General features: G+C 39.7%; 1 protein-coding gene across 1 annotated transcript in view; it reads left to right on the plus strand.

Moving 5' to 3' along the window:
• Nucleotides 1-18,839, plus strand: part of MMP20 (matrix metallopeptidase 20) — a 60,346-nt gene that overhangs the window by 15,107 nt on the left and 26,400 nt on the right. The window contains exons 5-6 of the mRNA XM_052653270.1: nucleotides 651-812; nucleotides 3,511-3,652. Coding sequence (XP_052509230.1) covers nucleotides 651-812; nucleotides 3,511-3,652 — 304 coding nt within the window. The remainder of the gene's footprint in view (nucleotides 1-650; nucleotides 813-3,510; nucleotides 3,653-18,839) is intronic.

Consider the following 18,839-nt stretch of genomic DNA (forward strand, 5'->3'; position numbering starts at 1 on the left):
CAAAAATCCAAAAGGGAACACCATAAGGGAAAAGATCCACCCTCAATTGTGCTGTAGATTTGTCTGCTGTCTGGTTCACAGGGTATAATCTCGAGAAACAGCAATCCCCTACTCAACACACAGCAGTATTTTCCTTCAACCATGTAGTATTTTTTGTTTACTTGTACTTGGAAATAGGCTACGTTCAGAAATGACCTGAGAAGAATTAGTACTTTACTGAGAAGTGCAATGGGGATGGGTTAAAATTTCTAGAATATCACGCATGTCATCTGGAATTCTCCAGTATGAAACATGGGTGGATAAAAGAGAGCAGACAGGGAACCAGTAAAGCATGCATGGACTAAATCTAGGTATTGCTGCCACTGTTAGTGCTGAAGCCCTTCTTTATGGAGCACCGCTGACCATAAACAAAATAAATGGATTTACATTTCCATCGTCCCCTACCCGAAGCCGCTCCTCGCCGAGGGGGGAAGAACTAGGCTAAAGTCAGCAAAGCTAAGTGCCAGAACACCCTACCAACATTTTAGTAACCCAGTTCTGAAAAGAAAATGAATAAACTATGATTTGGCATAAAGTCTCCTGTGAAGACAGGAAATAGTGAAAAGAAAACTCTGTGTTGATGCTGTCTTTTTCTCTCTCATATCATCTAGGTTTCAATTTATTCACCGTTGCTGCTCATGAGTTTGGCCATGCACTGGGCCTGGCCCATTCCACAGACCCGTCAGCACTGATGTACCCAACTTATAAGTATCAGAATCCCTATGGGTTCCATCTCCCCAAGGACGACGTGAAGGGGATCCAGGCACTGTATGGTACAATAACTACACTTTTTTGAGTACAGACCCTGAAAATGACAGGCATTTGGTCTCGTGGCAAAGTGTACTCTGCCAGCCATTAACCTGCATAGGTGAAGATTAAGCTAGAAACCACAGCCCCAACTTATTTACCATATATGAGGATTGCTTTCTTTTGTAAGATGAATGTTTAAATTTTACATCTTTCTTCCAGAGCATATTGGTCCCTTCATGGCCATAGCAAATACAATCATTTGTGTGTATTTTGAGTGTTGATCAGGGGTTAGATATTGGAAAAGGATGGATTTTTTTATAGTTCATATATATATAGTATTTATCCATTTGCAAATAAGTGATCTTATCTCGGGGCTTTCCTGGTGGCTCAGACAGTAAAGAGTCTGCCTGCAATGCGGGAAATCCAGGTTTGATCCCTGGATCAGGAAGATCCTCTCGAGAAGGGAATGGACCTTATCTTCCTAAAAATAGTAATGTTGATGGTAATAACTGTACCATTTAGTCATATAGCCGATCTGCAGTTTACAAATCATGTTCATATGAGTCATCACATATCATCCTCATCACTAGCCTGAGGGATATAAAATGTTTTCTGCATTTTATAGTTGAGAAAGCTGAGGCTCAAAGACTATATCCCAAAATATCCAAAATTATCTGAAATGTTAGCTTTTTTTTTAAAGGTGATAAAGGATTATGAGGAACTCTATATCCCATTTTCCTGAACAGAAAGTCAAGTCCATTCATCCGTGAGAAGAAATCTTGAAACATCACTAGACCTTGACATTTTGTTTGTTTGATGGGTAAAAAAGCTGGAGAATCTAGGAAGCTGCCTTTCCCATAAGCCTCAGAACCTGCTCATTCAGTGTTTACTTGCAGGCACTCCTGCTCTTCGCTCAGCCTAGAGAAGAGCCTGTAGAACCCAGCTCCTCCTGCCTTCCCGCATCTGGCCAGTTCATCTGTTGTTTAGATGTAGGTACACACAGCTGCAGGCAGATCTCACCTGAGGCACATAAAAGACAAATTTCATCCCAAGAAGTGTTCAGCCAGGTATTTCCCTTCAGAGTGGGATCTATGCCAGTTCTGCTTCTCTCTTGAGTGACAGAAAAAAAAAAACCCAACCTGCGAATCTCTCCATATGACAAGCTGGGGCTCCAGTGTAAAACCCTTCCTGTGGCCATCAGGGAATGCGTGCTCAGTCACCAAGTCATGTCTGACTCTTTGTGACCCCATGGACAGCGGCTTCTGTCCACGGAATTCTCCAGATAAGAACACCAGAGTGGGTAGTCATGCCGTTCTCCTGTGGTCCCCAAGAGGAACCCACTCCAGATCTGTGCCTACCCTTTATGGGTCTTTGTGCCCTGAAGCGTCACCACCATTCTTGACAGCCACTGTTCCTCAGCCAGGAGAGGAAGTTTATGTTTGGACAAGGCCGTTCTTCCGCAAGTGAACAAAATACAGAAACATGGTTTTATAACGCCGAGAGGCACAAGCCTCACCTGCTGCTGACCACCCTGAGCTTCAGCAGAGTGCTTGGAGGATTAGTAAGTGTTCAAAACATGGCAATGTGTTTCTGATCCGACCAGTTTCCACTTTCTGATCTTTTCCCAAAGCCTCACCCCAACCTCTGATCTTCATTCTATGGCTGACCCTTCTCCACCCGGGTCTTACCCACCTCACCCCCTGGCCTCACTCCTTCCCTGATCCCCAGCTATGGTAACAAGACTCGATTCAGCACAGGGACCTGCCAGGAGCAGTGGCTTAGGCAGCCCCAGATCAGTCCTCTGTAGTTGGCAGACAGTCCTCAGGAACAGAACGGGAGATGAAAACTCAATAGCATTTCCCCCAAGGGCTGGGTCCTGTGTTCCAAGAGGATCTATTAGAAGATGCCTTTAAAAGGTAAACATCTCCATGGTGCTTCAGGGCCCCAAGAATTTGCTCAGCCTCTCCTGGACACCTAAGAAAAAGCTTATGCACAGGGCAGGACACCCAGAAGCTGTTCAAAAAATAAGAAAACACACAAGAAAGACATAATCTTATTGAAAGCAAAAATACTTAATAACCAAAAAAAAAACCAGAGGAAATTTTCAAAATAGACTGCTAATTTCAAACACCCATAGCTATCAAAGAAATTTGCATAATAATAAAATAATAGCTGCCATTTTTGGGAATTTTTATTATGTGTCAAGCACTCCGCTAAAAGTGCTTTTCAGGCATTATTTAATTCTCACAGAAACCTTCTGAGGTAGGTACCTTTATTGCCTTTCCCCATTTTACTATGAGGAAATGGAGGCTTAGAGAGATTGAATTATTTATCTGAATCACACAAGTCTTTCCTCATAGCTCAGCTGGTAAAGAATCTGCCTGCAATGCAGGTGACCTTGCTTCGACTCCTGGGTCGGGAAGATCCCCTGGAGAAGGAAATGGCAACCCACTCCAGGATTCTTGCCTGGAGAATCCCATGGACCGAGGAGCCTAGCAGGCTACAGTCCATGGGGTTGCCATGGTCAGACATGACTTAGCGACTGAACCACCAGCATAAGAGTCAGCAACTAATGAAGCCAGGACTCAAACCCAGGTCCTCATGTCATCAACAACCACGCTGTTTGTGACCTTGTAATATGCACTGGAAGTGGGTCCCTGGAGCAGAAGTGTACAGACTTCATTCCTGGTACCATTTTGACCAAGTCGCTTTGAATCCTAGGACCTCGGAGAGCATTCCCAGGGAAGCCCAATGCGCCCCACGGCCCCCCTCATAATCCGTCCATCCCCGACCTCTGTGACTCCAACTTATCCTTCGATGCCGTGACGATGCTGGGGAAGGAGCTCCTGCTCTTCAGGGACCGGTAAGCCTGACACTTGCCCCCAGCTCTCACCAGGCCTCAGCTGCATGCCCAGGCACACGTTGTCGGAGAAGACCTTGTTGCTGCCTTGGGTGACGATCGTGCAGAAGTGCTGTCCTGTGTGACAGTCAGATGGGAGGCAAGAGTCTTTGGGGAGACATAGAGTCGCCAAAACTACTGTTTGTGGGGTACCTACAATGCTCTTGCCACTGGGCTGTTTTCTATATAAGTCCAGTATTTCTTCTAATCTTGTTCACTGTGAAGCAGAGTTAGAATCCCAAATTTACAGATGAAGACAGAAGCTTGAAAGAACACAAAACTTTACAAGGTAACACAGTTGTATGAAGTGACTGAGTTATGACATCAGCCCAGATTTCTCTAATTTCTACTTTATTCACCTCTGTATCCCTCCTGAGAGTCCATAGTATATTCTCAATAAATATTTGTTAAAGAGGGTTGGGTAGATGGAAAGATGGATAGAAAGGTTGTTGCGTGGATGGATGGAGTCACAGATGGATAATCAGGAGCATAGATAGATGGGTGGAGAGCTCTAAACTTAGTATTCTTCCTAAAGCCCTGTTTCTCAAGGCCTCTTGACTTTTCAACTGTCAGTTGTCAGAAATCTCAGAAAGAGAGGGAATATTGGTGACTTCTTGTTATACCACAGCTATAGCTACTAAAAGAATACCCTGACATTTGAGTTTCTATTATTGTTGTTTTAGGAATGCTTCTTTGGGGCTTATTAATATAAGTTTCAGTAGATCTGTGAGTTATAAAAAACAATGAGATGGCATTGTATTTGACTTTTATGGCACAGGAGACTGAGTAATTTATGATACTGGAGATGCTGGATTTTTAGTGAAGATACCATAGGAATAGCTGCAGATATAGCTATGATGAGTGGTGGTTGGTGGTTGATCTTTATTTTTTACTAATTTTGTTGTTATGGAGATTACTCATGGAAATTGAGTAGATGTAAGTTTAACGTTAGTATAATAAGGGAAAAGGAGAAAATTAAAACTTTTTGTTTTGAAATTAATGTGGAAGTTTTTATTTGAAGATAGGAAGTAGGCTTTGGTAATACATTTTTCTAGCCAAATTAAGTGTGATAATAATGATGATGATTTTTGGCTTGCTGAAAGGTGGATGGATGGTGACAGGCAGTGAGTGATAACTGGAAAAATCTGAAGAGGTTGGAAAATTCAAGCAGGTGCTTCCCTGGGGACTCAGTCGGTAAAGAAACCTATAATGCAGAAGATCTGGGTTTGATCCCTGGGTCGGGAAGATCCCCTGGAGAAGGGACTGGCAACCCACTCCAATATTCTTGCCTGGAGAATCCCATGGACAGAGAAGCCTGGTGGGCTACTGTCTGGGGGGTGGGGAGGGGGTCTCAAAGAGTCATATACGACTGAATGACTAACACACAAAGGGGAATTAAATTTTAGGTTTTGTGTTATAAAGTTAAATTCAAGTACTAGAATAAAACCTGAGAGAGTTACAGTGAAGCTGCTCATTTTAGGTGGTAGGGCAGTTATATGTCAATAGTTGTTGGAGTAATCTTGTTGGAAGTAAAAATTCTAGTGAAAATGCTTCTGATTAAAAGACATTTAATAATACAAAATATTTAAAAAAATTAAAAAATAAAAGACATTTAATAGAATCAATTAGGAGAGGATTATTTTCATTTATTAAAATTAGAGTCAGAAAACGAGATTCTTCTAGACACATGAAGAAAAATAATTTGAATACTTTGGGCAGCTGCTAAGAAAGTGGCAGTGAGTCTTATTAATCATGTGCAGGCATTAGTATACAATGTGTTAGCAATTTCGATAATTCAATCTTTGGAGAAAAATCCTTTAAGGGAAGACCTATCTATGAGCTGTAGGCTTCTGATAGTAAGTGAGGTTGAAATAAAGAGTAAAGCTTTAAATAAGCTGCCCATTTGAAAGGTGTCTTGTTTATAGTTATGAAGAGTAGACCCAGGGCATACAAATAATATGGATTTTTAAAATGCAGGTGTGCAGACATGAAGGAATGCTAAGTGTGGTTGACTAGTACCAATAGTAACTATTCCTAGGCCTAAATGCCTTGAAGTAGAGAAGAGAGCAATCTGCTTCATGAGAATAGTTGGTGTGGGTAGTAACACCTGGACAGATGTCAGTGTTTTGGATAGTTTTATTATTTTCTGTCACTGATAAAAACAAAGTAATAAAAGCTCCAACCATTGTGCTTGAGTGAGGCTGAGGGAAGTGGTGCAGAAGGCCAAGCTGGAGAGATTCACCAGCCACAGCTGGGAGCCCCGTGAGAAGTAGACAGTGACTAAGGCTAAGCATGAAGACTTGTTGGAAAGCACATGAATTAAAGTTGTGTTGTTCCTATTTCCCTCCCACTGTGCTGTCTCTGGGAACATGGCTACCAGTTACTCTGTAATTACTTCTCTCCTTGGACAAAAAGAGACCTCCCAACTCTCACCTCCACTCCTCCCTTTACTGGGGACAGAATTCAACCACATCAGAATAGGCAGAGGTAGCTCAGGCATAAGCATGTGTGACATTACTTATTCTTTTTCTTCATTGGAAAAGTGTGTAGGGTGCTAACCCCGTCACAGTACCTGGGCCTGTAAAGACAGATCAACAGTCCCCTGGCCTTTGCACACCTCAAGGTTAGATGAGGGAAAGAAACATCCTAACAGCACTGCCATCTCACTGTGCCATGGATGTATTTAGATAGAGAAAAGGCTCTGGTGTCTCTTTCTATAAAAGCACACTAATTCCATCAGCCCCACCCTCATGACTTTATCAAGCCCTAATCACCTCCCACTCATCCCATCACACTGGGGGTTACAATGAATGATGGGAAAACACAGATATTCAGCCCATAATACAGAGTAATCATATTGTTAAACATGTTATTGAATATCCTTCCAGACTTTTTCTCTGGGTAGAGATTTATCATAAATATGAGAGGGAAACAGGGACATCCACAAAAGTAAGAATTTGTAATGTGCTGGATGTGCTGATTTGCAAATTTTTTCACTCAGTTATCTCATTTTTCCATGTCAATGAACTTTAATTTTCATCTTTATTTAATATATGTGTATATTATCCCAGTGTATAGATCTATCCTTACTTATTTAACCAGTCCCAAACTAATGAACATCTGTATTGTTTCCAATTTTTAAAAATTGGACACAGCTGAACTAAATCTTTAGCAACGGATGGGTGTCTACTTTTCAAAGCAAGTGAGAGGAAAACTCAGAAATCTAGGCTTTAGCCTCAGGCTAAGTTGATTTGAATTCTGGTTATGCTTCCTACTGATCAGGTGACACTGGGCAAGTCATGCGCCAAACTTGTGAGCACTCAATAAAAGGCAGTTCCTATATTTAGGAGAGGGAGTCAAAAATATGTACAATGGGTTAAGGCTTGGAAACAACCAGAGGTATTTTTAATTGCTACCTGTTTTGATTGATTCTTTTTTCTTAAGACTTGCTGATTATTTACTTTGTTTTTATTGTTTGTTACTGAAAAGGAAAGAAACCAAAGTGGAATCAGTAGGCACTGACCCAGGAGTGATAGGCAAGGTGCAGAGCAGGAGAGCCCCAGACACCATGCAAGGTGACATCTGCTCCATCTGACTCTGTGCTGTCCTGATGAGGGGTGTAGGACTTGTGCCCCAGTGCAGCAAGTAACTTCTTTTGGTATTATTAGTGGTTGTGATTGAGGCAAGAGACAGTGAAGTCAAAGACAGCCCTTTCACACAATTATATTTTCTTTAAAAACTAAAGGAAACACTTTTTAAACTTCTATTTATCGAACTATGAGCATTCAACAATCGCTAACAACTAACTGGACAACTAGTTTCATCCTTTGATGAAATACCAAATGTAAATAAAATGTAAATACGGAGAGTGGTAAGAGAATAGAAAGAGAAGTGTAGATATAAGGGACGTTTAGAAAGGGGTAAACAGGGAAGAAATTAGGGGAACCATCGCCTTCTCATCTTCTTCCACTCAGGATCTAAGGAGCTATTGTGGTAAGAGCAGATAATTCCAAAGAACTAGGAAGAGCTAGAAAGAGGACGGGGAGCCAGTAGTGGTACCCTTTTAGCGCTGGAGCTGCCACTAACCCACCATGGGACCTTGAACCTCTCTTCCTCCTTTGCAAAAGCAGATGTTGCCTGATATTTGCTGTGACTTCAATGTGTTCAGTACTTGGTGCTAAGCATTTTGTTATCAACTCCTTACAGCAGCCCTGTAACGTATGAATTATTATTACTGCCTTTTTATTAGACATAAAAAAGATGAACAACTTGTTCACGCTCACAAGACTAGTCATGTTTGAAGCTGGGGCCCACACCCTCAGTCCTGTGCCAGAGGCTGGGCTCCTAACTGCCCTGCCCTGCTGCCTTGTGGGTGCCATGCAGAGCTGGACTCGCATCGCCCTGATCCCCTACCTCCCATCACCAGAAGTCCCCAAGGGCTTGCTAATCCTGGACAAAGAACAAAGGATTCTTTCAGCCACAGCCAGCATGGCAACCTGGGGGCTATATGAAAGCATTCCCAGCCTGTTCTCTCCCACCCGCCAGCCTGGAATTCCCCATCACTAACAATAATCTGTTGATGAGACATTTCAGGCTGTGCATGTAATAACCGCACAGTTTGTTTCCAAAGCATGATTGCAGTGCCTTTTAAAGTCTCTGTGAGACTGCTGCACATTCTCCACAGTGTATAAATGGATATGGGTCCATTCAAATGTTCTGTGTGAAGAGAAACGTCAGCTACACACACACACACACACACACACACACATTTAATTCACATAGATTTACTCTTTATAATAAATAACAAAATATTAAGGTTATCTCAGATTTCCTTGAAATGACTGAAACAGCAGTCATACCCAAATGATATTTGTATGCCTTCTATTATTCTGGATTTTACATGATACAGTTTTAATGATAAGATCAAGAATATGTCTATCAGCTTCAGATCTCAGAAGAATAATAGCATTTCACATGTAGAATAGGCATAAAGGTTGATTGTGTCCAAATCCTTCATTTTGGAGACAAGAAAGACAGACCCAGGACTCTCAGCCCAGAAAACCTGCTCTGCAACCCAGGCCTGCTGAAACCCCAGTGCAGTCTATCACTCACATAGAAAGCCTCATAGCTGTGGGGCTATGTAACACTATGAACTGTCAAGAGAATGTTGAATCTTGACTTGAATGAATGAATGCCTTCTGACTGGACTGCATCTGTGTGAGTAAGAAAAGCTGCTATGTCCCTGGGCCCTGGGCCTGCAGATTGGGTGAAGAGCCACAAGGAGGAGGAGGTTCTTGAGTATCCAGGTCCCCAGAAATGTCTGCTAGGCTTCTCCACATGCTGTTTTGTTCTCAAAATAGGGTTCTTTATTTTAAAACATCTGTAAATCCCTGACTGATTGACTAATTATTACATTCTGAAAGAAGTTATGTATTACATATAGTAATGGAAAGAAAAATATATTTCAGGGTCATGCATGTAGGGATTGAAGAGAAGGACAAATGTAAGAGGCATCTTGAAAAAGTCACCAGCAGGACCTTGACACTGATTTGATGAGAACAATGGAAAAGGAGAGTCGAAGGTAGCAGCATCACTCACTTAGATAAGAAAATCAAAAAGATTTAGATGCATCAAGAAAAATTCAATTTTAGATAAACTTTTATAATATTATTCATTATAAAATCCGACATTTCATGATCCTTTACAATGTGCTATGTTATGCTAATCATTTTATAGACATCTGCTCCTTTAATCCACGTTCTTTCTCCCAGCTAGAGTTTTAACCTAGGTCTACTTGACATCAGAGACAGAATTGTTATAATGGAACCCCAGATAAATCAGGGAAAAGAGGATTGTCTTTTTCTTAAAAATAAAAAAAAAAAGATCAGTAGTGTACAGTGCTGCTGAGGTCACCAGGTGGGAAACTGAAGAACAGGACTGACTGTCGGGATGATGAAGGACTATAGCTTTAGCAGCACAGTTCAGGCTTCCCTGGTGGCTCAGTGGTAAAGAACCCGGCTGCTAATGAAGGAGATGCAGGTTCAATCCCTGAATGGGAAGGATCCCTTGGAGAAGGAAATGGCAACCCACTCCATTATTTGGCCTGAGGAAATCCCATGGACAAAGGAACCTGGAAGGCTATAGTCCACGGGGTTGAAAAGAGTCAGACACAACTTAGTGACTAAACAACAAGGAATGAACCCAGATCCTGAGGAATGAAAAGGCAAAGGGTAATGGTGGGCTTCCTAGTTGTAAAGAACGCCCCCTGCCAGTGCAAGAGGCAGAAGAGATGAGGGTTTGATCCCTGGGTCAGGAAGACTCCCTGGAAGTGGGCCTGGCAACCCACTCCAGTATTCGTGGCTGGAGAATCCCATGGTCAGGGGAGCCTGGAGGGCTACAGTTCCTAGGGTCGCGAAGAGTTGGACAAGACTGAAGCAACTTAGCATACATGCACAAAGAGTGATGGTATAAATCATTCATTTTCAAATCATTCATTTGAAAATCTTGTTAATAATAAGGAGTTAAGACAATAACTGGAAGAGGCAGGAGAGTCAAATGAGGATTTTTCACTCTGAGAAATACCTGGGAACATTTGAAGGCATAAAAAGGAGCCGTTGAGAAAGAAATGAAAAGCTGTATCAGAAGGAGAGACAATAAAATCAGTACCCTCTCCTATTATTAATAGATGAGTCCATTGGAACCTAGCATTTTCCAGAGTTTCATGGGCTTGAGGAAAGCATGCACAACTAAAGAGGAAGTCTTCCTCCTTCAGTCTCCCTGAGGATATTTCTTTTCTGGCTAGAAGATTGCATCACTGAAAGTCAACACACGGCATTGTATTTACTTAGATTGATTCTCTGTTATGTATTATGAATTCAAAGAGGCAGAAGGTGTACACAGATTGCTGATTCACTGTCATTTCTTCTGAAATCCCTCCTTCTGACTAAGGATGAGGTTCTTTACATCTTCATAAGTTGTGGCTTAAAATACGGATCTCCATAGGCTCCACAGATGGATATATACACTTAATTTAAGGACACAGTGAATAGTTTTCACTGTTTTAACCACTATCTACATGTAGGATTTTAATATTATAAGCTCTGTTTTTCTTGGTTTCAGTGAGATGAATGATGCATGTCTGATTCTTGGCCTCTTAAACCTCCTGATATAAACAGCCCTGGTTAGCGAGCTTCCCACAAATGAATGCCTTCTTGACCAATGATGTGATTGTTTGTATTTCAAAGTTTCCACTGACAAAATTTTATATTAATGAGAAAAATTTAGAATAAAATGTAGTTCTATTCATAAACTCTAAGTATTACATAATTAATAAATTTGTAGGGTGAAAACATGTCTTATTAAAGTATTTACAAATAATTGTAAGAGTAGTCCAGAGTTTATCAAACACTTTTATATGCATTGTCTCGATTGATCCTTTGAAATGTTAGCAGTTATTATTATCATTTTCATTTTTATTTGACAAGAAGAAATTTAGCCTCAGAAAAATTAAGTGACTCATACAAGGTCACACATCCAATAATAAAATAAGGTCTCAAGCACCCGTTGCTTCTTTCACTGCACCACAGTGCCCATTCTCAGGGAAGAGAAGCATCAATTCAACTCAGCATCAAAAGACTGAAAGAAAAAAAGACACCCCCTCCTCCTGAAACTAGGGTACAGAGTGACAGAGAAAAGTCAAGGAAAGTCAGGGGTGAAGATAGTGGAAAATGAAAGGACCCATCAACTCTTGCTGGATTACAGTCAGCAAAGAGGTGACTGTGTCTCCTAGAAAGGAAAGACCAAGAGGATCAGTCAAGCAGGTGGGGAACGAAGACAGAGGGGTCCAACAACAACAAAAAAAGGATAAAAAGCTTAACAGACTTGAACCAAGCCCCAGACGTGCCAGGACTTGCTGATCCCTAGAATACTTAGGTGAATAATACACGACCCTGCCACAAGGAGCTCACAGGACTGGCAGCAAGCAACAGGAATGTTACCAGTGACTTCTGCTCAAACCTGATGACTTAGATGCTGTTCTTTAGTAAACAGAATATGAAAACTGATGATTAGATAAGTTCTACACAACTGTGACATCTATCTATCTAGTCAACAAATATTTATTGAGCGCAACTATGTTCCAGATAAACATAGTTTATAAACATAGTTTGGTTCCTGGCTAAACAATGCAGTTAAATATCAGCAAGTCTTTAATATCAATAAACTCCATTGTTTTGCCCTCCTTACCTAAGATCAGATTACACATTATTAATATGATCTGTTTATTTCACTACCATTTTCAAAATATCCTGCAATTGTTCTTTTTTTTAAAATTGAAGTAAAGTGGGTTTCCCTGGTGGCTCAGTAGAAAAGAATCTACCTGCAATGCAGGAGAAGCAGGAGACATGGGTTCTTTCCCTGAATTGAGAAGATATCCTGGACCAGGAAATGGCAACGCAGTATTCTTGCCAGGAAAATCACATAGACAGAGGAGCCTAGTGGGCTGTAGTCCATAGCATTGCAAAGAGTCAGACACAACTGAACACAATTGGTTTACAGTTGTGTTAGTTTAAAGAATACAGCAGTGTGATTCAGTTATACATGCATATATTTTTTCAGATTCTTTTCTGTTATAGATTATTATAAAATATTGAGTATAGTTCCCTGTGCTATACAGTAGGTCCTTGTTGGTTATCTATTTTATATATAGTAGTGTGTATATGTTAATCAAAAACTCTTATTTTATCCTTCTCTCCCTTTCCCCTTGATAACCATAGATTTGTTTGCTATATCCATGAGTCTGATTCTTTTTGTATGTAAGTAACTTTTATCAGTCTTTTAAGATTCCACATATAACCTATATCATATGATATTTGTCTATCTATGTCTGGCTTACTTCACTTAGTATGATAATCTCTAGGTTCATCCATGTAGCTACAAATGGCATTATTTCATTTGTTTTATGGATGAGTAATGTTCCCTTATATACATATATATGTATATATATATACATATATATATATATATATATATATTCCATCTTTCATACCCATTCATCTGTTGATGGATACTTATGTTGCTTCCACGTCTTGGCTTTTGTAAACAGTGCCACAGTGAATAACAAAGTGCATATATTATTTCAAATTGGTTTTCCCCAGATATACACCCAGGAGTGGAATTGCAGGATTATATATAGCTCTATTTTTAGTTTTTTAAGGAACCTCCTTATTGTTCTCCATAGGGACTGTACAAATATACATTCCCAGCAATAGTATAGGATGGTTCCCTTTTTCCCATACCCTCTCTATTGTTTAGACTTTTTGATGCTGACCATTCTGACTGGTGTGACTTGATACCTCATTGTAATTTTGATTTACATTTCTCTAATATCATTAACAATGGTGAGCATTTTTTGTTTGCCTTTTGGCTATCTGTACATCTTCTTTGGAGAAATGTCTGTTTAGATCCTTTGCCCAGTTTTTGGTTGGATTGTTTGTCTTTGTAAATATTTTCTCCCATTCTGTAGGTTGTCTTTTTATTTTGTTTATGGTTTTCTTTGATGTGCAAAAGCTTCTATGTTTAATTAGATCCTGTATGTTTACTTTTTTTTTATTTCTATGACTATAGGGGATGGATTCAAAAAGGTATTGCTGTAATTTATGTCAAAGAGTGCTCTAGCTATGTTTTCCTCTACAAATTTTATAGTATCTAGTTTTACAGTTAGGCCTTTAATCCATTTTTAGTTTATTTGTGTGTGTGATATTAGAGAATATTCTAATTTCATTCTTTTATATGCTGCTGTCCAGTTTTCCCAGCACCACTTATTGAAGAAACTGTGTTTTCTCCATTGTATATTCTTGCCACCTTTGTCATAGATTAATTGACCATAGGTGCATGGGTTTATTTCTGGTCTTTTTGTGTGGTATCTTTTTCTGATTTTGGTATCAAGATGATGGTTGCCTCATAAAATGAATTTGGGAGTGTTCTTTCCTCTGAAATTTTTTGGAGGAGTTTCAGAAGGTAGATGTTATCTCTTCTCTAAATGTGCAGTAGAATTTGCCTGTGAAGTCATTTGGTGCTGGGCTTTTGTTTGTTGGGAGCTTTTAAATCACAGATTCAATTTCAGTATCTGTAATTCATCTATTCATTTTTTTTTATTTCTTCCTGGTTTAGCTTTATGAGATTTCTAAGCATTATAAGATTTCTTTCTAATGATTTGTCCATATCTGCTAGGTTGTCCATTTTATCAGCATATAATTGCTTGTAGTAGTCTTTTATGGTCTCTAATATTTCCACGGTATTGGTTGTAACTTCTCCTTTTTCATATCTAATGCTATTAATTTGGGCCCTCTTCCTTTTTCTCATGATGAATCTGGATAAAGATTTATAAATTGTGTTTATTTTGTCAAAGAACCAGCCTTTAGTTTTATTGATCTTTTCTATGTTTCCTTTGTCTCCATTTCATTTATTCAATATTTCTGCTCTGATCTTTATGATTTCTTCCCTTCTACAAACTTTGGGTTTTGTTTGTTCTTCTTTCTCTAGCTGCTTTAGGTATAAGGTTAAGTTGTTTATTTGAGATTTTTCTTATTTCCTGAGCTAAGCTTGTGTCACTATAAACTTCTCTCTTAAAATTGCTTTTGCTGCATCCCACAGGGTTTGGATCATTGTGTTTTCACTTTCTTTTGTCTCTAGGTATTTTGTTTTATTTCCTCTTTGATTTCTTCAGTGATCCATTGGTTGTTTAGTAGCATATTGTTTAGCCTTGATGTGTTTGTGTGTGTGTGTGTGTGTTTTTTTTTTTTTGCACAAATCTTGTAGTTGATTTCTAATCTCATAGTATTGTGAATGGAAAAAGTGCTTTATATCAGTGGTCCCCAACCTTTTTGGCCCCAGGGGCTGGTTTTGTGGAAGACAGTTTTTCCATGGACAGGGCAGGTGGCGGGGTGGGCATGGTTCAGGTGGTAATGTGAATGATGGAAAGCAATGGGGAATGGCAGATGAAGCTTCACTCACTTGTCTTTCACTCACTTCCTACTGTGTGGTCCACTTCCTAACAGGCCACAGACCAGTACTAGTCCTCAGCCTGGGGGTTGGGGACCCCTGCTTTATATGATTCAATCTTTGTAAGTTTACTGAAGCTTGCTTTGTGGCCTAGCATGTGATCTATTCTTGAGAATGCTCCAAAAAGAATGCATTAGAGAATGCATTAAAGAATGCACTTAAAAAGAATGAATATTCCACTGCTTTCAGATGGAATGTTCTATAAATATCAATTAAGTTAATCTGGTTTAATTCATCACTTAAGCCTTGCATTTCCTCATTGATTTCTGCCTGGATGATCTGTCCATTTATGTACGTAGGGTGTTGAAGTCCCCCGCTATTATTGTGTTACTGTCAATATCTCCTTGTAGGTCTCCTTGTATGTCTGTTAACAGGTGCTCCCATGTTGTTTTTGTTGTTCTTTAGTCACTAAGTCATGTCCAACTCTTTTGTGACCCCCTGGACTGTAGCCCACCAGGCTCCTCTCTCCACGGGATTTTCCAGGCAAGAACACTGGAACAGATTAACATTTCCCTCTCCAGGGGATCTTCCTGACCCAGGAATTGAACCTGCATCTCCTGCTTGGCAGGTGGATTCTTTGCTCTGAGCCCCCTGGGAAGTTTAGGTTGGGTGCATGTGTGCATGTGTCCTAAGCCGCTTCAGTCATGTCTGACTCTTTGCAACCCTATGTACTGTAACCCACCAGGCTCTTCTTTCCATGGGTTCTCCAGGGAAGAATACTGGAGTGGGTTGCCATGCCCAACCCAGGGATCAAACCCACATCTCTTGCATTGGCAAGTGAGTTCTTCACCACTAATGCCACATCTACAATTGCTATATCTTCTTCTTGGATTGATCCCTTGATCATCATGTAGTGTCTTCTTTGTCTCCTGTAACAATCTATCATTTTTTAAATGAATTTTTATTGGAGTATAGTTGCTTTACAATGTTGTGTTAGTTTCTACCATACAGCAAAGTGAATCAGTTATACATATACATATATCCCCTCTTTTTTGGGTTTCCCTCCCATTTAGGTCACCACAGAGCACTGAGCTATACTGTAGGTTCTCTTTAGTTGTCTATTTTATACACAGTAGTGTATATATGTCAATCCCAATCTCCCAATTTATCCGACCCCTCATTCCTCCCTTAGTATCCACACATTTGTTCTCTACATCTGTGTTTCTATTTCCACTATGCAAATAAGATTATATATACCATTTTTCTTGATTCCACGTATATGCATTAATATACTATATTTGTTTTTCTCTTTCTAATTTACTTCACTTTTTATGACAGCCTCTAGGTCCATCCGCATCTCTACAAATGACCCAATTTCATTCCTTTTTATGATTAAGTAATATTCTATTGTATATATATACCACATCTTCTCTATCCATTCCTCTGTTGATGGACATTTAGGTTGCATCCATGTCCTGGCTATTATAAATAGTGCTACAATGAACATAGTGGTGCACGTGTCTTTTTGAAACTTGGCTTTTGCAACCCTATGTACTGTAACCCACCAGGCTCTTCTTTCCATGGGTTCTCCAGGGAAGAATACTGGAGTGGGTTGCCATGCCCTCCTCCAGGGTCTCTTCCCAACCCAGGGATCAAACCCACATAAACCCAGGGTTTATGTCCAGTGGCCAGTGGTGGGATTGCTGGGTCATATGGTAGTTCTATTTTTTTTAAGGAGCCTCCATACCGTTCTCCATAGTTGCTTTATCAATTTATATTCTGACCATCACTGCAAGAGGGTTCCAACAGTCTTTATCCTAGTCTATTTTGTCTTGGGTTTCCTTGGTGACTCAGTGGTAAAGAATCTGCCTGCCAATGCAGGAGACATGCGTTTGATCCCTTGGTCAGGACTATCCCCTGGAGAAGGAAATGGCAACCCATTCCAGTATTCTTGCCTGAAAAATCCACTGGGCAGGGGAACCTGGAAGGTTAGCCCTTGAGGTTGCAAGAGTTGGACTTGACTTAGTGACTAAACAACAACAACATTTTGTCTTATTTGACTACTACTACTCCAGCTTTCTTTAGATTTCCATTTGCATGAAATATCTTTTTCCATCCCCCTCAGTTCTTCTTTTCTAACAGTTTTATAGATTTTCTTTTTTTGCCTTATACTTTAAATCTATTTACAGGTGTATTAGGAGGTTAATTGTTATACCTTTTTTGGTCAGTTTTAATTATTATTGTAATTTATAGCTCTAAGTTTGTAAATCCTCTGGATATGTGTCTTATCACTTTATTACCCACAAGATATAATTTTTCTTCATCAGTATGAAATTTTTCATGAGTACAGATTCTTTTGGAAGTTGTGATACTTTACATAAGTATCACATATAGGTAGTGTTTATTACCACCTCATGTATACATTCTAATATGTCATAACAGTGTTTAAGCCAAGGTTTCCTGACTTTAGCACTACTGATATTTTAAGCCAGACAAGTCTATCTGGACTTGTCTGGACTATCCTGTGCATTGTAAAAGGTAATCTAAAATGATATCCCTGGATTTCACTAGACTCCAATAGCATTACCCACTCCTAGTTGTGACAACCAAAATTGTCACCACTCATTAAAAAATGTCTTCCATGGCACAAAATTATTCTTGGTTTAGAATGACTACTTTACATCAATTTAATCCTCCTAATACCCACAATATCCTAAGTCAAGTAAGGAATATAAGAGTCTACCACTTGTGAACAGTTCCAAAAGTACATTTTTGGTTTGCCTAAACTCTTAACCATTGCACTTTACTACCTCTCACATTGAGTCATCTGGGACGTCAATAACATGTAACTTCAAATGAAAGATTGGGTTTAATTTGCCTAGAGTCACTTGATTTTTAAATGAGAATTTTAAAACTCCCACATGATTTTTAAATGAGAAATGAAAGAAAATACAGCCCAGCTCTAGAGTACCAAAAAAGAAAAAGCAGCTGGAAGTTAACCCGATCAGTGATGTAATTCAGAAAGAGTCTGGTTATTAGACAGTGTGTCTGCTCCTCCTCCTTCCCACTTGCCTCATCCTCATTATTTTAATTGCCTGAAAGGCAGACTTTGTACCTTAGAGAGAATCTAGCGCAGTGACTTGAGCAGAGTCAGCATTTTGGAATTACATATTGAATTTAATTAATTGGAGAATGCTTTTTGGATTCTTCATGGGTTCCCAGTGAATCCATTTTTTCGCCTCCTTATCAAAGATGAAATTATGAGCTTTTGACTTAATTTGTTTTTCTATATTTATTACCTGATTCTTCTGGATACCCAAACAAGTGCTCACTTTGTGATGGTGAAGAGAAGGAAGTGGGGCAAAGCAGTCCTTCTGGCCTCCAGAAAAGGCCAGATCTCATTGGGTAAGCGGTCAAGTTATAAACAGAGGAAAACCAGATGTCACAAGGCTGAGAAGGAGCAAGTAGAGAAATTGGGGGGTATGATGAAAATCAAGGCGGCTGGAGTTTAATTGACTCTGTCTGGCCTTAGCCGCTTGCTGACATTAGAGCCTCCCAGCCTTTCTGGGTCTCAGTTTTCTATCTTTTAATTCATACAATGTAAATATATAATTTCCTTGAAAGATAAAGATTGGTACAAAATAGACTAATTCAGAAAACCTGAGAATATACTGAGCTACACCTAATGGAATGGTGGTGGTGGTTTAGTTGGTAAGTCATGTCAAACTCATGAGACCTGATGGACTTTAGGCTGCTAGGTTCCTCTGTCCATAGGATTTCCCAGGCAAGAATACTGGAGTGGAGTGAGTTGCCATTTCCTTCTCCAGGGGATCTTCCTGATCCAGGGATTGAACCCATGTTTCCTGCATTGCAAGCAGATTCTTTACCGCTGAGCCACCAGGGGCTTCCCACACCTAACAGAAATTTTTGGCCTAATTCTTACATAAAATTTTAATAATACTGCTAGCTATGTTATTTGCACTTTGCCTATTTTATGAGATTGTTGTTTCCTGGATTACCAAATGTGTGACTGAACCTCCAACAAAATAATAATAACTAGGCAACTTGGAGAAGTTGATCAAATACATAGTTCTGGATGCAATCGATAATTGTAATTACTCTAGATATGGAAGGATACAAACAAGAGGAA

The sequence above is a fragment of the Budorcas taxicolor genome, chromosome 15 (genome assembly GCF_023091745.1).
Source record: "Budorcas taxicolor isolate Tak-1 chromosome 15, Takin1.1, whole genome shotgun sequence".
Classification (NCBI taxonomy): Eukaryota; Metazoa; Chordata; class Mammalia; order Artiodactyla; family Bovidae; genus Budorcas; species Budorcas taxicolor.